Source organism: Narcine bancroftii, chromosome 5 (assembly GCF_036971445.1).
Source record: "Narcine bancroftii isolate sNarBan1 chromosome 5, sNarBan1.hap1, whole genome shotgun sequence".
Taxonomy (NCBI): domain Eukaryota; kingdom Metazoa; phylum Chordata; class Chondrichthyes; order Torpediniformes; family Narcinidae; genus Narcine; species Narcine bancroftii.
Window position 1 is genome coordinate 67901490 of NC_091473.1, and position 16998 is coordinate 67918487.

General features: G+C 33.9%; 1 protein-coding gene across 11 annotated transcripts in view; it reads left to right on the forward strand.

Annotated features, from left to right (window-relative positions):
- ralgps2 (Ral GEF with PH domain and SH3 binding motif 2) overlaps nucleotides 1-16998 on the forward strand; it is a 486036-nt gene that overhangs the window by 186784 nt on the left and 282254 nt on the right. For 10 of the 11 annotated variants that reach the window (XM_069937722.1, XM_069937721.1, XM_069937720.1 and 7 more), the window contains one exon: nucleotides 16073-16156. In XM_069937722.1, the coding sequence (XP_069793823.1) occupies nucleotides 16073-16156 (84 nt within the window). Of the gene's footprint in view, nucleotides 1-7546; nucleotides 7634-16072; nucleotides 16157-16998 lie in introns of those variants that run through there. The other variant, XM_069937724.1, reaches the window with a different exon arrangement.

Consider the following 16998-nt stretch of genomic DNA (forward strand, 5'->3'; position numbering starts at 1 on the left):
TTTATTAGTATCTTCATACATTGCAAATCAACTTGCTGTAACATTACAAAATAGATACTAAATAATTTTCAGTTTTTGCCCCTCCACCTCCCACCATCCCTAACCCATGCAGATAGAAAAGAAAGAACACATCATAATAATTATAACCTTATTAATAATACAAAAAATTTTCTTGATGAAAGTACCATATTTTCAGGGGGAGATTGGATTAGATCTGGATTAGTTTATATGCATAAATCTCATATAAGGCACCCATATCTGACAAAATTTATAATAATCATCTCTCATATAAGTAACTTTTTTCTAATGGGAGACAATATTTTATTTCATTAAACTATTTTTTAACATTGTTTTCCAATCTCTATACTTCTCTTTGGCTTGGCTTCGCGGACGAAGATTTATGGAGGGGTAATGTCCACGTCAGCTGCAGGCTCGTTTGTGGCTGACAAGTCCGATGCGGGACCGGCAGACACGGTTGCAGCGGTTGCAAGGGAAAATTGGTTGGTTGGGGTTGGGTGTTGGGTTTTTCCTCCTTTGTCTTTTGTCAGTGAGGTGGGCTCTGTGGTCTTCTTCAAAGGAAGTTGCTGCCCGCCGAACTGTGAGGCGCCAGGATGCACGGTTTAAGGCGATATCAGCCCACTGGCGGTGGTCAATGTGGCAGGCACCAAGAGATTTCTTTAGGCAGTCCTTGTACCTCTTCTTTGGTGCACCTCTGTCACGGTGGCCAGTGGAGAGCGCGCTATATAACACGATCTTGGGAAGGCGATGGTCCTCCATTCTGGAGACATGACATACCCAGCGCAGTTGGATCTTCAGCAGCGTGGATTCGATGCTGTCGGCCTCTGCCATCTCGAGTACTTCGATGTTAGGGATGAAGTCGCTCCAGTGAATGTTGAGGATGGAGCGGAGACAACGCTGGTGGAAGTGTTCTAGGAGCCGTAGGTGATGCCGGTAGAGGACCCATGATTCGGAGCCGAACAGGAGTGTGGGTATGACAACGGCTCTGTATACACTTTCTCGCTATTGCCGTTGCTGGACTCAAAAATATCTTATCTAATTCACCTTAAGATCTTCATCATATATATTGCCCAACAAAAAAATTTTTGGATCTAATTTAACCTTCACTCTTAATATCTTCTTTAAAATAACACATATTTCTGTCCAAAAATCTTTTACCTTTTCATATGACCATATCAAATGGAAAAACATCAACCTCTATTTTTACATCTAAAACATAGAGCAGAGAAATTAAAATTAAATTTATTCAACTTGTATGATGTATAATACATTTGATATAAAAAAAACTGTATAGAACCATTTGATATCTAGATTTAATTGTATTAGTTACACTATTTCTGCACAATTTCTTCCATATTTTTTCTTGAATTTGTACATTTAAATCCTGTTCCCACTTCAATTTAGTTTTATACAAATCCTTCTTTTCATTTATTTCTTGTAATTTATTATACATAGTAGTTATAAATCTTCGAACAATAAAGATCTGTTATAACATGTTCAAATGGACTATATTTCAGAAGTCTCATTCCTATTTTTTCCTTCAAATATGACTGTACTTGATAATATGCAAATATTGTATTTTGTTATATCCCATATTTCTCCTTTAACTGATTAAATGTCATAAACAATGAACCTCTAAAACAATCTCTTATTTTCTGTATATCTTTTTCATACCAATTGTCAAATAATGAATTTTTCATTGTAAATGGAAGAAGCTGATTCTGTTTTAAGGTCAATTGAGCCAACTGATAATTCCTTACACCTTTTTCCACATGTATCCTATTCCAAATTCAAAACAAATGCCTTACAATTAGTATTTCTTTTCTAACTTAAAAAAATTCATAATTCTATTTATACAGTATTTGGTGTGGACTTACTTCACCTATATTATTCATTTCAAAATCTACCCAAGATACTTTTTTTTCCCTTTGATACCAAGAAGACAAAAATCTCAATTGAGCTGTCTTATAATAATTTATAAAATTTGGTTAACTCAAACCCCCTTGATCTTTGTTTGATGTCAACTTCTCCATACTTATCCTTGCTGACTTTCTGTAAAAACTCCCTAATATTCTTATTTTGTTGTAAAAAAAATTATCCCCAAATATGTAACTGCCTCATTTTATCATTTAAATGTTACTATCTTTTTACATTGTGTATAATATGCATTAACCAACAGCATAATTTCACTTTTATCCACATTGACCTTATATCCGGAAAAGAATCCATATTCAATTAATTTTAATATATTCAATGAAATTTCATGTTTAGTCAAATATACTATAACATCATCAGCAGAAAGACTAATTTTATGAACCCGGTCCCCTATCACAAAACCTGTAATTTTTTCATTCCTTCGAATTGGTTCAGCTAATGGTTCTATTGCCAATACAAATAAGAATGATGAAAGTGGGTAACCCTGTCTACAAGACCTTACTGATCCAATCAAATATGATATTTGACCATTTACTATTACCTTCACCTTTGGTTTAGTATACAATGCTTTTATTCCTCTTATAAATGTCTCAGGAAATCCAAACTTGTATAATACCTTAAATAGAAAGTCCCATTCTAAACTATCAAATGCTTTCTCTGCATCTAAAGTAATTGCCATCGCTGGATCTTTCCTTTTTTTCGGGCCACATTTATGAAACTCAAAAATCTTACTATATTATCTGCTGCCTTTCTTTTTGTAATAAACCATGTCTGGTCCATATTAATCAATTTTGGAAGTATCTTAACCAAATGATTAGCCCACAATTTGGATACAATTTTATAATCTACATTTAACAAAGGTATTGGTCTATATGAAGCTGTTTGTAATGGATCTTTTCCCTTTTTTGGTATTAGCATTATCAATGGCATCTTAAAATATTCTTGTACATCATTTACTTCTCTTATTTAAAAATTGGTACCAACAATCCCTTAAATTCCTTATAAAATTCTACTGGAAAACCATCTTCTCCTGGTGCTTTATTATTTTGCACTGTTTTCAGAACCTCATGTATTTCAGATTCTGTAAATTAATTAGATAATTCTTTAATCTCCTCTTCACACAAATTTTGTAATTGAATTTGTTGTTGCAAATATTGCTCTATTGTAATTTCATCTTGTTTTAACTCAGACATATAACTTCTCAAAACTCTAAAATTTTCATTTATTTCCTTCGACATAAACTATCTGACCATTCTTGTCTTTCATTGCTACTGTAGTTCTAGATACCTGTTCTTTTTTTAACTGCCATGCCAACACCATATGAGCTCTTTCTTCCAATTCATAGTACCTCTGTTTAGTTCACAAAATATTCCTTTCAACTCTATATGTTTGTATCATATTAAGCTTGACCTTTTCTCTTTCCATTACTTTCTTCCTTTTCTCATTTCGACTAATTTGTATCATTTTCTCAATATCATTAATTTCCTTTTCTAATTGATCAACTTTCTTTAAATAATCCTTTTTTTAATTTTACCTTATAACTAGTAATTTGTCCTCTTAAATATGCCTTTAAAGCATCCCATTTGACAAATTTATTCTTTACAGAGTCTTTATTATTTTCCATAAAAAAACTTAATTTGTTTTTCTTACAAAATCACAAAAATCTTTCCTTTTCATCAATACATTATTTAGTCTTCATCTATATTCACTAATTTTATCTTCCTCAGATATTATTGACAATAACAAAGGAGAATGGTCTGAGATAATATGTGCCAAATATTGCACCTGTTGTACTCTAGATTGAACTTGAGCTGTCAATAAAAACATGTCAATTTGCGAATATGTCTTATGCAGAGAAGAATAAAATGAATAATCTCTTTCATTCATATGCAATTTCCTCCAAATATCTATCAATCCCATACCTATCATGAATTATTTTACTTCTTTAGACACTTTACTATCTCCTACATATTTTCCCGATCTATCCATTTTTGAATTTAACATCAAATTGAAATCTCCTCCCATCAAAATTTTACCATTAGCATTTGATAATTTCTTAAAAATGTCTTGCATAAATTTAATAACTTCTATATTTGGAGCATATTTCAACAAGGTCCAATTTTCTGTGTATATCTATCATTCTACTGTTATGAGCTCAGAGTACCCCAAAACCCAGCAGCAATAGATATTCACCAAGACAAATCGTGACTTAAACAAAAATTGCTTTTTATGATCTTTGAACATGAAAACAGGATCAAACTTTAACTTATCACTATTTGTTAACCTAACTTAACCCCTTTCTAATTCAAAGCGCATATATGTAATGCGTATGTAAGTTCAAAAAAGTTCTTTGATTTACTGGTTGCAGGCAATTCTTATACTGTGCACAGAATTTAACATTTAGGGGGGCGTGGCAAAATGGCATAGAGTCTCGACGTGTAATCTCGACCTCTCTGGCCAGACTTTTAAGTACCCATTTTTTAACCCTTTGTTTTCAAGTTTAAACTTTTTCAATTTTAGTTTAAAGTATTAAGGAACTATTTATGGCCATTAATGGTAAAAAGATTAAACCTCAAGTGCAGAAAAAGTTACATTTTCGAAGTGCTGATGATTTGGGGCCTAAATGACTTGATACAGCTTCAGGTTTAATTTCTTCAGTGTCTAAACCACAAAGACTGCCTGTGGGAGCTGAAAAAAAAATGTCTACTACTCACCAAGTGAAGGATGGCGCTGGAATTACCCGTTCTCTGGAAGAAGGTGCGTGTTCCCAAGAAGTGGATCCTGATTCTGGAAGCCTTTTAATTTTAACGGAGGGAGCACGCAGGAAGACGACTCCATTGTTTGAAATGCATCAGGAAGCATTTCAGCGTGAAGATATCGCTTTCCTCTGTGATTTTGCGCAAAAACAATGAGCTGAGGGGGGAGACCAGCAGCGACCCCCTGAGGAAGTCGGGGTGCCGTCGCTGGGAGTCCAGATCTGCAGTAAAACCTCTAAAATGCCTTTTGTTGAGTTGCAGCAGGAGCTGCAGTTACCTGGTTCTGCCACTACGTCAGAGAAAGCAGGGCTGAGCTTTTCAGAATTACAATGTATGCAGTTAAATGCTGTCATTCAACCTTGAATGAATGAGATGGTTCAAATGAATGCTAGTATAAGTTCAGAATTGAATACGGTTAAAGCACGTGTGGATGCATCTTATGAAGAATTTAAAAAATTTCAGACTGCTTTTTTGGACTGTAAACAACAAGTGGTTTCTAACACAGAAAAAGTGTTGAAGGTTGAAAAATCAGTAATAGAATTGGGAGAACGCGAGAAGGAGTTAGAGAGGAAAATAGACTGCTTGGAGAATCAAAGTAGAAGGAATAATGTGAAAATTGTTGGTTTGCCAGAAGGTATGGAAGGACAAGATCCTCTTCGTTTTTTTAAAGACTGGATCCCACAAGTACTAGGGCAAGAATTTTTAGCAGGAGGCTTGGTACTGGAAAGAGCTCATGGAGCTTTAAGAAGAACACCTTTACCTGGTCAACCACCGAGACCTGTAATAATTCGATGTTTGAATTATTTGGACAGAGAAGCAATACTTCGACTAGCAGTGCAAAATGCGAGACAACGACAAACTCCGTTATTGATTCAGAATAGCAGAGTTTTTTTTTTATCCTGACTTGAGTCAAGAGGTCATTCAACGTCGACGTCAATTTAATCCAGTTAAAGAAGTTTTGTGGCGTAAAGGTTACAAGTCTACTTTTCGCTACCCGGCAGTGTTGAAGGTGGTTTATGGAGACCATCAATTTCGGTTTTTTGAGAATGATCATGAAGCAATGATTTTTGCTGATTCATTGCCAGATATAAGAGGACAAAGACGTAGTCCACCATTGTCTCCTAAAAAAAATCTGGTTGTTCTGGAAACGGAAGAAATGGCAGAAATGGGAAAAACGGGAATGGAAAGAGTCCAACTTCTTCTGAAATGGGATCGCCGAGATTGGAATCTCTTGGATGAATAGAAAAGTTTTCTTATTCTTATTTTACTTTTTATTTTTATTATGATACTTTGATGTTATTCATTGTTTGGCTGGGGAGGGAGAGATTTCCTCAAAGTTCTTTACTAGTCATCAGCCACTGGTGGGTGACCCACACCCAATTTTTGTTTAGGGATTACTACCTTTTGGTAGTTTTTTTTTGGGGGGGGGGGAATTTTTTAAAATTTTTTTATTTTAGTTAGCTTTTAATTTATGATTTTTTTTCTCCTACTGGAGGGCCTATATACATTGATTTGAGTTTTCATATAAAGATGTTATTGGTATTTAGTAATAATAGTAGATATGTCAAAGTTGAGGTGTGCTACTTTTAATGTTCGAGGTTTAAACAGTCCGATCAAGCGTAAGCGAGTCTTGGCGTATATTATGAAAATTGATGTTGCTTTTTTACAAGAAACACATTTGAATGTGAAGGAAAGTATGAAATTAAAGAGGGACTGGGTTGGGCATGTATATTCTTCTTCATTTAATTCTAGGGCTAAAGGTGTAGCAATTTTGATACATAAAAATTTATCTTTTGAATTACAATCAATGGAGGAAAAGGCAGGATATATTCTTAAATTGAATTGTAAGATTTTTAGGGAATTTTGGACTTTACTTAATATTTATGCCCCAAATGTAGATGATGAAATATTTATTTCAGATGCATTTTTACGTTTGGGTCAGGCTAATGATAATATTTTAGTTGGTGGTGATTTTAATTGTGTTTTGGAACCTTTATTGGATAAATTTCCAAAGAAAGTTAAGAAATCTAAGATGGCAGTTTAGGTTCAAGCGTTGATGAAAGATCTTAATTTAATAGATATTTGGAGACGTTTTAATCCGACAGAGAAAGATTTTTCCTTTTATTCATCTAGACATGAATCGTTTTCAAGGATTGACTTTTTTTAAAAGTATTGGCACATTTACAACGGAAAATACAACAAGTGGAATATAAAATTAAGATGATTTCAGATCATTGTTATTTTTTACATATGCAACTTCTGAGAAAATTCAAGTGGACTATCATTGGAGGTTTAATACAATGTTGTTAAAAATACGGAATTTATTGATTTTTTTGAAAAAATTAATTAATTTTTTTAGAAAGAAAATTCTAATTCTGTTCAAAGTAAGTTTGTATTATGGGATGCTATGAAAGCTTATTTGAGAGGACAAGTAATTAGTTATACTTCTAAAATAAAAAAAAGAATTGAATTAGAGAAACAGATTGATGAATGAGAAAAGGAATTTCTGAAAGATGCTACAGAAGATCAGAAAATAGAATTATCTAGGTTGAAATTGGAATATATTACTTTGCAATCTTATCAATTTGAATGTGTGAGTAATAGGACTAAACAACGGTATTATGAATGGGGAGAGAAAGCACATAAGTATTGGCGTGGCAATTAAAGAAAGAGCAGGTTTCGAGGACTATTAATCCTGTTAGACGGAATTCTCTTATTACTTATAAACCTCGTGAGATTAATGATAATTTTGTTCATTTTATAAAACGTTATATACATCTGAAGAAAAACAAGAAACTGGATCGATTGATCTTTTTTTTTATCACAGTTGAATTTACCGATATTAGAGGATGCAGATATACAGGAGTTAGAAGAACTATTTACTGATTCGGAATTTAAAATGGCTATGATGGAAATGCCGAATGGTAAATCGCCTGGTGATGATGGATTTTTGGTTGAATTTTATAAATGTTTTTATGATGATTTATCTACAGTGTTTGGGGATGTATCACGTCAAATTGGAGAACATTATGAATTACCTGAGTCATGTTCTAGTGCTTTAATTACAGTAATCCCAAAAAAAGATAGAGATCCTTTAAAAATATCTTCATTTAGACCAATTTTATTGTTAAATGTAGATTATAAAATAGCTAAAATTTAGCGAATAGATTGGCTAAATTTTTATCTAAGTTGATTCATATGGATCAAACAGGTTTTATAAAGAATAGATATGTTTCAGATAATATTCTGTGCGTGATTAGTTTGATTAATAGATTTTGACAATCTTCAGATTACCCAATGGTGATATCTTTAGATGCAGAAAAAGCATTTTTTGTTTAAAGTTCTGGAGAAATTTAAGTTTGGTCCTTTCTTTATTGGTTGGATTAAGGCTTTATATAGTAAACCGTTAGCTAGAGTATTGACGAATGGCTTGATTTTGGAACCTTTTAAATTGACTCGATCAATTCATCAAGGTTGTCCTTTATCACCAGCTTTGTTTATGTTAGTAATTGAATCTTTAGCACAGCTGATAAGACAAAATACACAGATACAAGGTATGAAAGTTTTAGATGAGGAGTATAGAATTAATTTATTTGCTGCTGATATATTGGTGTATTTAACAAACCCAGCTCAGTCACTTTTGCACTTGAAGGAGTGTTTAATACAATATGGATGTCTTTCTGGATATAAAGTTAATTGGGAAAAAAGTGAAAAATTACCAGTAAGTGAAGGAGATTATTCAGTTTATAAGAATATTATTAATTTGAAATGGACTGATCAAATTAAATATTTGGGTATAATTTTGAATGTTAATTATCAATCTTTATATAAATTAAATTATGTTCCGTTAATAAAAAAAATTAAAACTGATTTGATTAAATGGAAAGATTTACCTATTAATTTATTGGGTAGGATAAATACAATTAAGATGAATATTTTTCTGCGTATGCAATATTTGTTTAAATCTATTCAGTATTTATTTGATAATTTTTTTTCGAGATTTGAATAAAATGGTTAGGGAGTTTTTATGGAGAGGTAAATTTTCGCGAGAAGCTTTGAATAAATTAACTTGGAAATATGAGTTAGGGGGATTACGTTTACCACATTTTCAAAATTATTATGAAGCAGGCCAACTTAAATTTATTAGTTTATTGATGGATTTGGAACGGCCTCCTAGTTGGGCCAAAATTGAGATGGCAAATATTTCTGAATTTGAAACACATCAATTTTTGTTTAGATGGAATATAACTTTGTTACAGCAACATAATGTGCCTATACTAAAGCATCTAATGAAGTTATGGATAAAGAAAAATAAAATGATAGGCTCGAGGGGTGAATTATCGGCTTTGACTCCGTTGCATAATAATCAACTTATTTCTTTTTCAATACACAATCGAAGTTTATTGCATTGGAGATTTAAAGGTGTGGAAAACTTGAGAGATTGTTTTAAAGAGGGTAAATTGTTATCTTTTAATCAGATGAGGGACAGTTTTGGTATTGATAAGAACTTTGTTTCTTTATTATCAAATTCGATCTTTGGTGAAACGTACGTTTGGTAGAGATATGATTTTACCTGAAATGACTAAATTTGAGATTTTTCTTATGAAGGTACCAGAGAAGGGTTATATTTCATCTATGTATCAAATATTACAGGATGGTATGGATAAAAAGAGTTGGGATAGATCTAAAAGTAAATGGGAAGCGGATATTGGTTTTATTTTTTCCGAGGATGATTGGTTAGATATCTGTCATGATAGTGTAACTAGATTGATAAATGCATGTTATGCAATGAATAACTATCATTTTTTACATCAATTATACTTAACACCTGAAAAATTAAAAAAGTATGGTTTTAATGAATCAGATTTGTGTTTTAGATGTGGTAATTCTGTTGGAACTTTTTTTCATGCTGATTGGTCATGTATACATATACAATCTTTTTGGAAGAAAAATCAATTGTTTTTAGAATACTTGCATAAGATTAAAATACCTTTAGATCTGACAATATTTTTATTGGGTAGTTCGCAACCTTTGAAAGGTTTGGGATTAGATAAGTTTCAGCTTGCTTTTGTATCTTTAGCTTTATCCGTAGCGAAAAAATGTATTGCTAGTACGTGGAAAGATTGATATTAATAGATGGCATAATGAGATGAAATATTGTTTAATAATGGAAATAATTACATATGTTTCACGTGATAATTATAGTTTTTTTATTAAGTGGTTGTTATACTCAGAATATTTACATTTCAATTTATATTGATTAGATCTTAATATGTATGTTTAATTTTTCTTTAATTTTTTTTATTTTTGCTTTCTTTATAGCTCTCCTTAGGAGAGTTGGCTGAAGGGGGGGGGCTTCTTTTTTCTTTTTTTTCTATATATAAAAAATAACGTTCATGTTTATGGTTGATGTATATGTTATGTACTATTTGTTTTTTGAACGAATAAATAAAGTTTAAAAAAAAGAATTTAACATTTATGAAATTCACCAGGCTTTGGTGCTTGAAAGGTAAATGGTTACCGCTTATGAAGGTTTTTGTCGGTTTTCAGAGAGAGATTTGTTGTTCGCTGGACACCCACAAATGATTCCTTGTAACCAGCCACTTCAGTGTCTTGCCAAAGAAACTTGCCCCCTTCAGGGTTTTCCAGATGATAACCTCTTTCTTTCAGATCACCACAGAGTTCTTTTTTGCTTATCTTATTTCAAGTGAAAGATTAGGCAGCCAATCCTCTCTTCTTGCATGAATCACAAGGGCTTTGACCAGGCTGAACTAAGCACTTACAATCTGTCTTCAAAATGTGTTTTTTCCACAAGCTTTCCAGCTTGTCCTGTTCCAGTCCCAGCTGTTGCTGGTGACTGTAGCACTGAAAAACTGAATTCTCTCTCTCTCTTTCATAGAAAAAAAGCTTATTTTTCTCTCTCTGCTTGCAAAACCACAGGGCCCTTTTAGAATAGCAAGTTCCACTCCAGACAGCCTGTGGCTCAGATGAGTTCTTTCATCTGTTGCCTTTTTGTAAACAACAATCCATTCGTGAAGACTCTTGAGCACTCTCCAAAGGCTCTTGGAGCCGGCCTGTCTAGCAAGAGCAGAACTCCAGTATTTTAAATACGATCTCTTTTAAAGTGTTTGTTTGTGACCTACGCTAAAAACCCTGCCTCAATTTATCTCCCAAAAACATATCTATAATCTGTCACACTACCATAACATATCTTCCTGCCACGTCCTTTTCTACATTAAAAATTTTTACTGGTACATTTTTATCAATATTGCAACTCCTCGAGCCTTTAAATTAAATGAAATAAACTACCGACCCAATTCCTTTGTAATTTATCCAATGTGTTTCTTGTAAAAATGCTATATCTATATTTTTTTCATGTACCAGTATCTTTTTGTATTTTATTTGATTTTGTATCCCATTAACATTAAAACTCATAAAATTAATCTTCCCAATAACTTTCAATCAAATAAACCTACTCATCCAGCCTTCATCCTCCAAATCCCTCTTTAATGTAAGAAAGAAATTATTCTTCATTTGATTTATTATACCAATGAATGTGTGGGGAAAAATAGTTAAGAAACCAGAAACAATAGAATTCTCCCAAAAAGGCTCATACAAAAAGCATACCCTTTTTATCACCCTTATTTAAAGGAGTGGTAGTTCAGCCTACACCCGCACATGATTCGGTGGCAGCCAGCAAATGTTCCCTTTACTCCCCCCCCACCCCCCCAATCTTACGCTGACCAGCCTTTACAAATATCATCAGTTACTTTATCTTGGGAGTTATCTTAACTCCCAATCCTTATAATTAAAGAAAAGTCAAATAAACACATAACCTTCCAGTTTTACCATCAAACCAAACAGTACACCTCCTCACCCCTACTGCCCATCTTAGCAAGTTACCCCATCCCATATTAACAGGCAAAGAATCTGCAAAAGCTTTGGCTTCATCAGGATCCAAAAAAATTTAATGCTTATAATCAAGAAAAACTAAATACGTCAGGATATTGCAAAAGTTTTTAACCACATTAAATTCCTTTCTCTTTTTCAGCAGTTCAAAAGTTATATCTGGATAGAAGAAGATCTTGTTTCCATTATAAATCAATGGGTCTTGTCTTGCCTTTGCTTGCTTTGCCGCTAGTTCCAACATTTTCTCTCTCACCTCATAGCGAAGGAAATTAACCAGTATTGGACGAGGATTTTGATCTTCTTGTGGTTTTGGTCTTAAAGCTCTATGCGCTCTTTCAATTTCAATGCCTCCTTTAAATTCTTCTATTCCCAGTACCTGCTGTATCCCACTTTGTAAAAATTTCTTCATGTCTGGATGCCTCCATTTTCTTTTCCTCACGCCTGTGCAGTAAATGTTCTTCTTCAGTTGCCACTGGCCATTGTTGGGGGAGACCCTGAGTGAAAGAACTCAAAGTCTCTCCAAATCCCTGTCGTTCACAGCAGAGAACCAACCTAGGAACAGCTCCAGGCTTCTTCTTTGAGGTAGGCCTTGTTTCTTTCTCCTTGTCTTTTTCTTTTACCCGTTCCAGCATTGTAACAACAAGTTTCTCCTCCTTTGGTGGCATCCTGTTCTTTTCTCCAACTCTTCCGATTGTGTCTTTCACTGACCTTTTATACTTTTCTATTATTTTTTAAACATTTTTTAAACGTTTTCGGGGAGAGTAGGGATTATGTTACTAAACCTATGTCATCACGTGACATGTCTCTGATTTATTTATTCTCTTGTGGCGGCCTACTCACTACGCACTGGCTCCCAAAATGGCGGTCACACATTGGCAGGGAAGCCAGCTCCCAAGATGGCAAGGGGCTTTCTTCATTAAGGGGAGAAAGCCCGTGCATGGGAAGAACCCTATATATTCACCGAGGATGCCATTTCCGTTGCAAGTGGCGGAAACAGAAATATGTATTAATTTTGGGCTGCAGACCCAAATAAAGCAATGTTGAGTACAACTGTTGTAATTGCTTTGCACTGTACTCTCCCATAAACTGATTTTTTTTTTCTTGTGCATCGATGATTCTGGAAAGTATGTATTGAGGTATTTATGAGGGGGTGGATACATTTTTGGAAGATCTGCGAATTGGAAGTCCTGGTGAACTGGCACAGAGAAGAGTTCAGACCTGGCACAGATCAACCATGAACATGGTGAATGGCTTGGAAATCTTGAGTAGCCAAGTGGCTAACTCCATTTACTATTTTCTTGTGTTACTGTGTTGAATAAGGGTGATAAAGCAAGGTATGGAATCCAATTATTTTACATTACTTTTCTTTGTAGTTGACTGATTCAACTTTGAACATTTATAAAGATTTGCTCCAATTGATGGATTATTCTTTGCTTGATGATGAATTTCATTTGTAATTGAATGTACTTCAGGCAAATTGAAGTTCGTACATCATTTCTTGACATGAATAAAATTACCTTATTTGATTGTAGAACTGGTCTTGAGGCATCAAAAGAAGACAGATTGAATACCAGAATTGGATTAAAGGGCCTTAACCATAATTTATGACTATTATTTATGGTATTTTCCAGTGCTGTAACCATGTCCAGGTGTTTCAATATGCTGGGCTAATTTTGCTTGAGAAAAACAGAATAAGGGAGTGTAAATCAGTTTTTTTATTCAGGGTCTCAACCACTGCTGTCTTTCTAATGAAGGTGTTCCCATATTGGGGATGAATGAAAATTTTAGTCTCAGTGAGAGTGAAGGACCACTAATTTATTTCCAGGTTAAGATAATGTGCAACTTGGAAAGTAACTTGCAGGTGAGAAGGAAACTGCATCTGTTGAAAAATGTTGCTTATTGCCTTCTCAAAGCAATTTAGGATGGGCAAAAGATGCTGAGCTCGCCTGCATCACTCAGCTTCCATGTAGCCTGCACTTGTCTTTATTGGTAGCAGTTGCTGCTTTGGAAATGATGTCAGAGGAGCTTGGGTAAGTGACTAAAACATTTTGTTTGTGGTACAAGTTGCATCCACTGTGCGCAGGTGATAGAGGGAATATATTTGGGTGGGGGGATGGGTAAACAAGTCAGCTGCTTTGTCCTGCATGGTGTTGTGAGTTTTTGGGAAGTGTTGGCGCTCATCCTGGCATTTGGAGAGTATTCCATTTTGTAGAAGTTGGGAAGGGATTGGAATATCAGGAAGGGAGTCATATTGCAGGACAGCCATAGTGGTAATGGAGCTGGTCCTGCTGAGTTTCTGGCCATTTCTTTGTATATTGATGGTGAGGTGTCTTGCCCTATAACGTAAAGAAGTGCAATCTTGGTTCTCTTGGAAGCTTTTTATATTGTAGAAGTGAACTTGAGCTATCAATATAATCAAAGATAGAATTACAGAACTTGGTTCTTTGTTCTGTTCTGAACTGAAAGTTCAGGATCTGAATTTTGCCACTTCCTTTAAATTAAGCTGAGAATCAAAGGGTTAATGTGAAACTTGATCTTGTGGTGAACTGTTGGGAACTGAGTGAAGCACTCCCAGTGAAAGCACATAAATTTTGTGATTGGAGAAAGGTGGATGAATTTAAAGGTGAAATGGAGTACCTTAAACAGTAGAAATTGAAAAAAATAGGTTTTGAGTATTCCAGCTAAATCAGTTGTTCTCAACTTTTTTTTTCCACTCACATATCTTTTTAAGAAATCCCTAAGCCATCAGTGCTCTGTAATTAGGGATTGCTAAAAGTGGTATGCGAGTGGGAAAGGAAGGTTGAGAACCACTGCTCTAGACCCTATTACTGAAATATTTTGCTTGAGAAAAATTGTCATTGGCCCATTTCTTTTGGAGCTATGAAACCGTGCACATAACGAGACAATTAAGTACATTTAAAACAGTGGTTTTCAACCTTTTTCTTTCCACCCACATAAGCAATCCCTTACTAATCACAGATCACCTATGGCATAGGGATTATTTAAAGTGGTATGTGAGTGGAAAGAAAGAAGGCTGAGAACTGCTGAGCTAAATAATTATTTAAAGAGGCAAGGAAGCTGAGGTTTATCAACAGGATCTGAATACAAATGCAACTTTGTTGCAGAATTATTAAACAGATTTTAATTGGGAAATCACATTCTGATTTGGATAGTGAACTTCAAGAAAGATTTCTTTAATATGGAACATTTTTTGGGGGTAATTGTCAAGGTTAATGGTTGGGACAAATGGACAAAAGCATGCTGGGAGAATAAAAAATAATCACAATAACAAAATTGAGAAATAATTTTAAAATAATTGACAGATAAAATGAGAGAGATTTGAAACAAAAACAAAATTCAGGGAATACTCAGCAGATCAGCCAGTTTAGGTTTCAGGTCGATCTTTTTTTTTTTCAGAATTGGATAAAAATAGAAATTAAATATTTTTAATGCTGCGTGATAAATGGAAAGCACAATATTCTATATTTGATTTATATAGACATCAAGAGCAACTGATTGGCACAAATGGCAGTGTTGCCAGCTGGGAGAGGGCGATGAAGGCTTTTATAACATAAGTTGATCCATTTGGAGGAGGCAGAAGGAGACAGAGAAAAAGATAGCCCATCTGAAATTTTTCATTCTATCCAATCTCTCTATGTTTTTTGCCCATCTTGTGCATTTCTGGCATTTTTTGTTTCAGATTAACAGAGTCTGCAGTATTTTACACATGTTGAAGATGCTGTTGATTTTAAGCATTAATCTTAGTTCTGTGAAAACTAAAGTGTCAGAGAGGCAGGATTAAACAAGAGGTTATGGGAGAACAGAGCACAGACTTGTGGCTGATTCCATTTGCAAAGGTATGAGGGGTGAAGGCATTTATTGTAAAAACACAAAATGCTGGAGAATCTCAGCAGGTCAAACCTTGTCTTTTATATAGCAAAAGCAAAGATACATAACTAACAATTCAGGCTTGAGCCCTTCATCAAAGTATGAGAAAATGCCAGACATCCAAGCAAGAAAGAGGGTGGGGGGGGTGGTGGCAAAGGCAGGAGATGATAGGAGGGAGGGGACAGCAGCAGTGAGGGGGAGGGGGGATGGCAGGGCTGTGTGACTGAAAGAACTGGAAGGACAGGAAAATGAGGGAGGATATTTCTAGGTTTTCAATCCAAATTCTTGCAAATGCAGTTTTTTCATTGTTTGGGTAATAAACCATTTTAATATTCTTTTGCAGCAAGTTTAACTGGACAAATGTTCCTTGCTGCAGTTGAAGGGTCAATGGTCCAGTGTTATAACTGGTCAGCAGATATAAACAGTTTGAAATTTTTAATTAATTAATTGTTAGCAGTTAAGGGTTTTGAATGTAATGAGTAAAAGCCACTCTTTCAATTGCAAAGAACAATCTTTGTAAGTTTGTTGATCTTCAAAATAAATTATCCATTCTTTTCCTGTTTTAGGAGCTGTCAAGTTGTGGCTGGAATAAAAAGGAAAAGCACAGTTCCTCGCCAAATGTAGTGGCCTTCACAAGAAGGTTTAATCACGTGAGTAGTTCCAATTATAATATAATGATATCAGAGTGTGGAGTCCCTTTAAATTTGATTGGTTCTGAAAATTTGGCTTTGATGAGGAGTAAAAAAAAGTGGGATGGGACCCTATTTATCTTTTTTTTTAAACTTTATTTAAGATTTTATAACATGAATAACATATAGGATTACATTAAAAAAAAATTAAGAATAAAATTACAATACAGTATCAGTAATCTAAATAAACTATACCCTCCCCAATAATTATTACACATTAATAACCCAACTCAAATTAGTCCAACCCCACCTTTCCCCCAAAATAAAGAGTGAAGAATTAATAAAGTTAATAATATATGTGAGAAAAAAAACCCACTTACAAAAAAAAACAAAAACATAACTGATTAAAATACTAACAAAAAGAAAAGTAATTAATACTAAAATGTCAGACTTAAAAAACATTTAAATCAAACTTAAATGCATATATTTAACAAACGGGGTTAAGATGAAACATATATTTAACTCAAACTTAATATAAAAAATTAGTAAAGTTAGTAACATTATCTATCAAAAATTTTTAAACAATAATCAATTCTTAAAAAAAATTGTAGCATGAAAAAAAAATGAAAAAAACACTTTTTCTATAGAGATAAACATTCACCAAATATCAACTAACTTCACATCTATCATCATATTAGTCACATAAACCACCATCTTAAAACAAAATTCAAACCTCATTAAGCATTGTACAATTCAATTTTAGTACTCTTTCACCATTTTTCCCTTTTACTCTTGAATAGTTATCCAATAAAAGCTCCAATATCACATTTAAATATCCCCAATCATTACGTTAAAATTCAAAT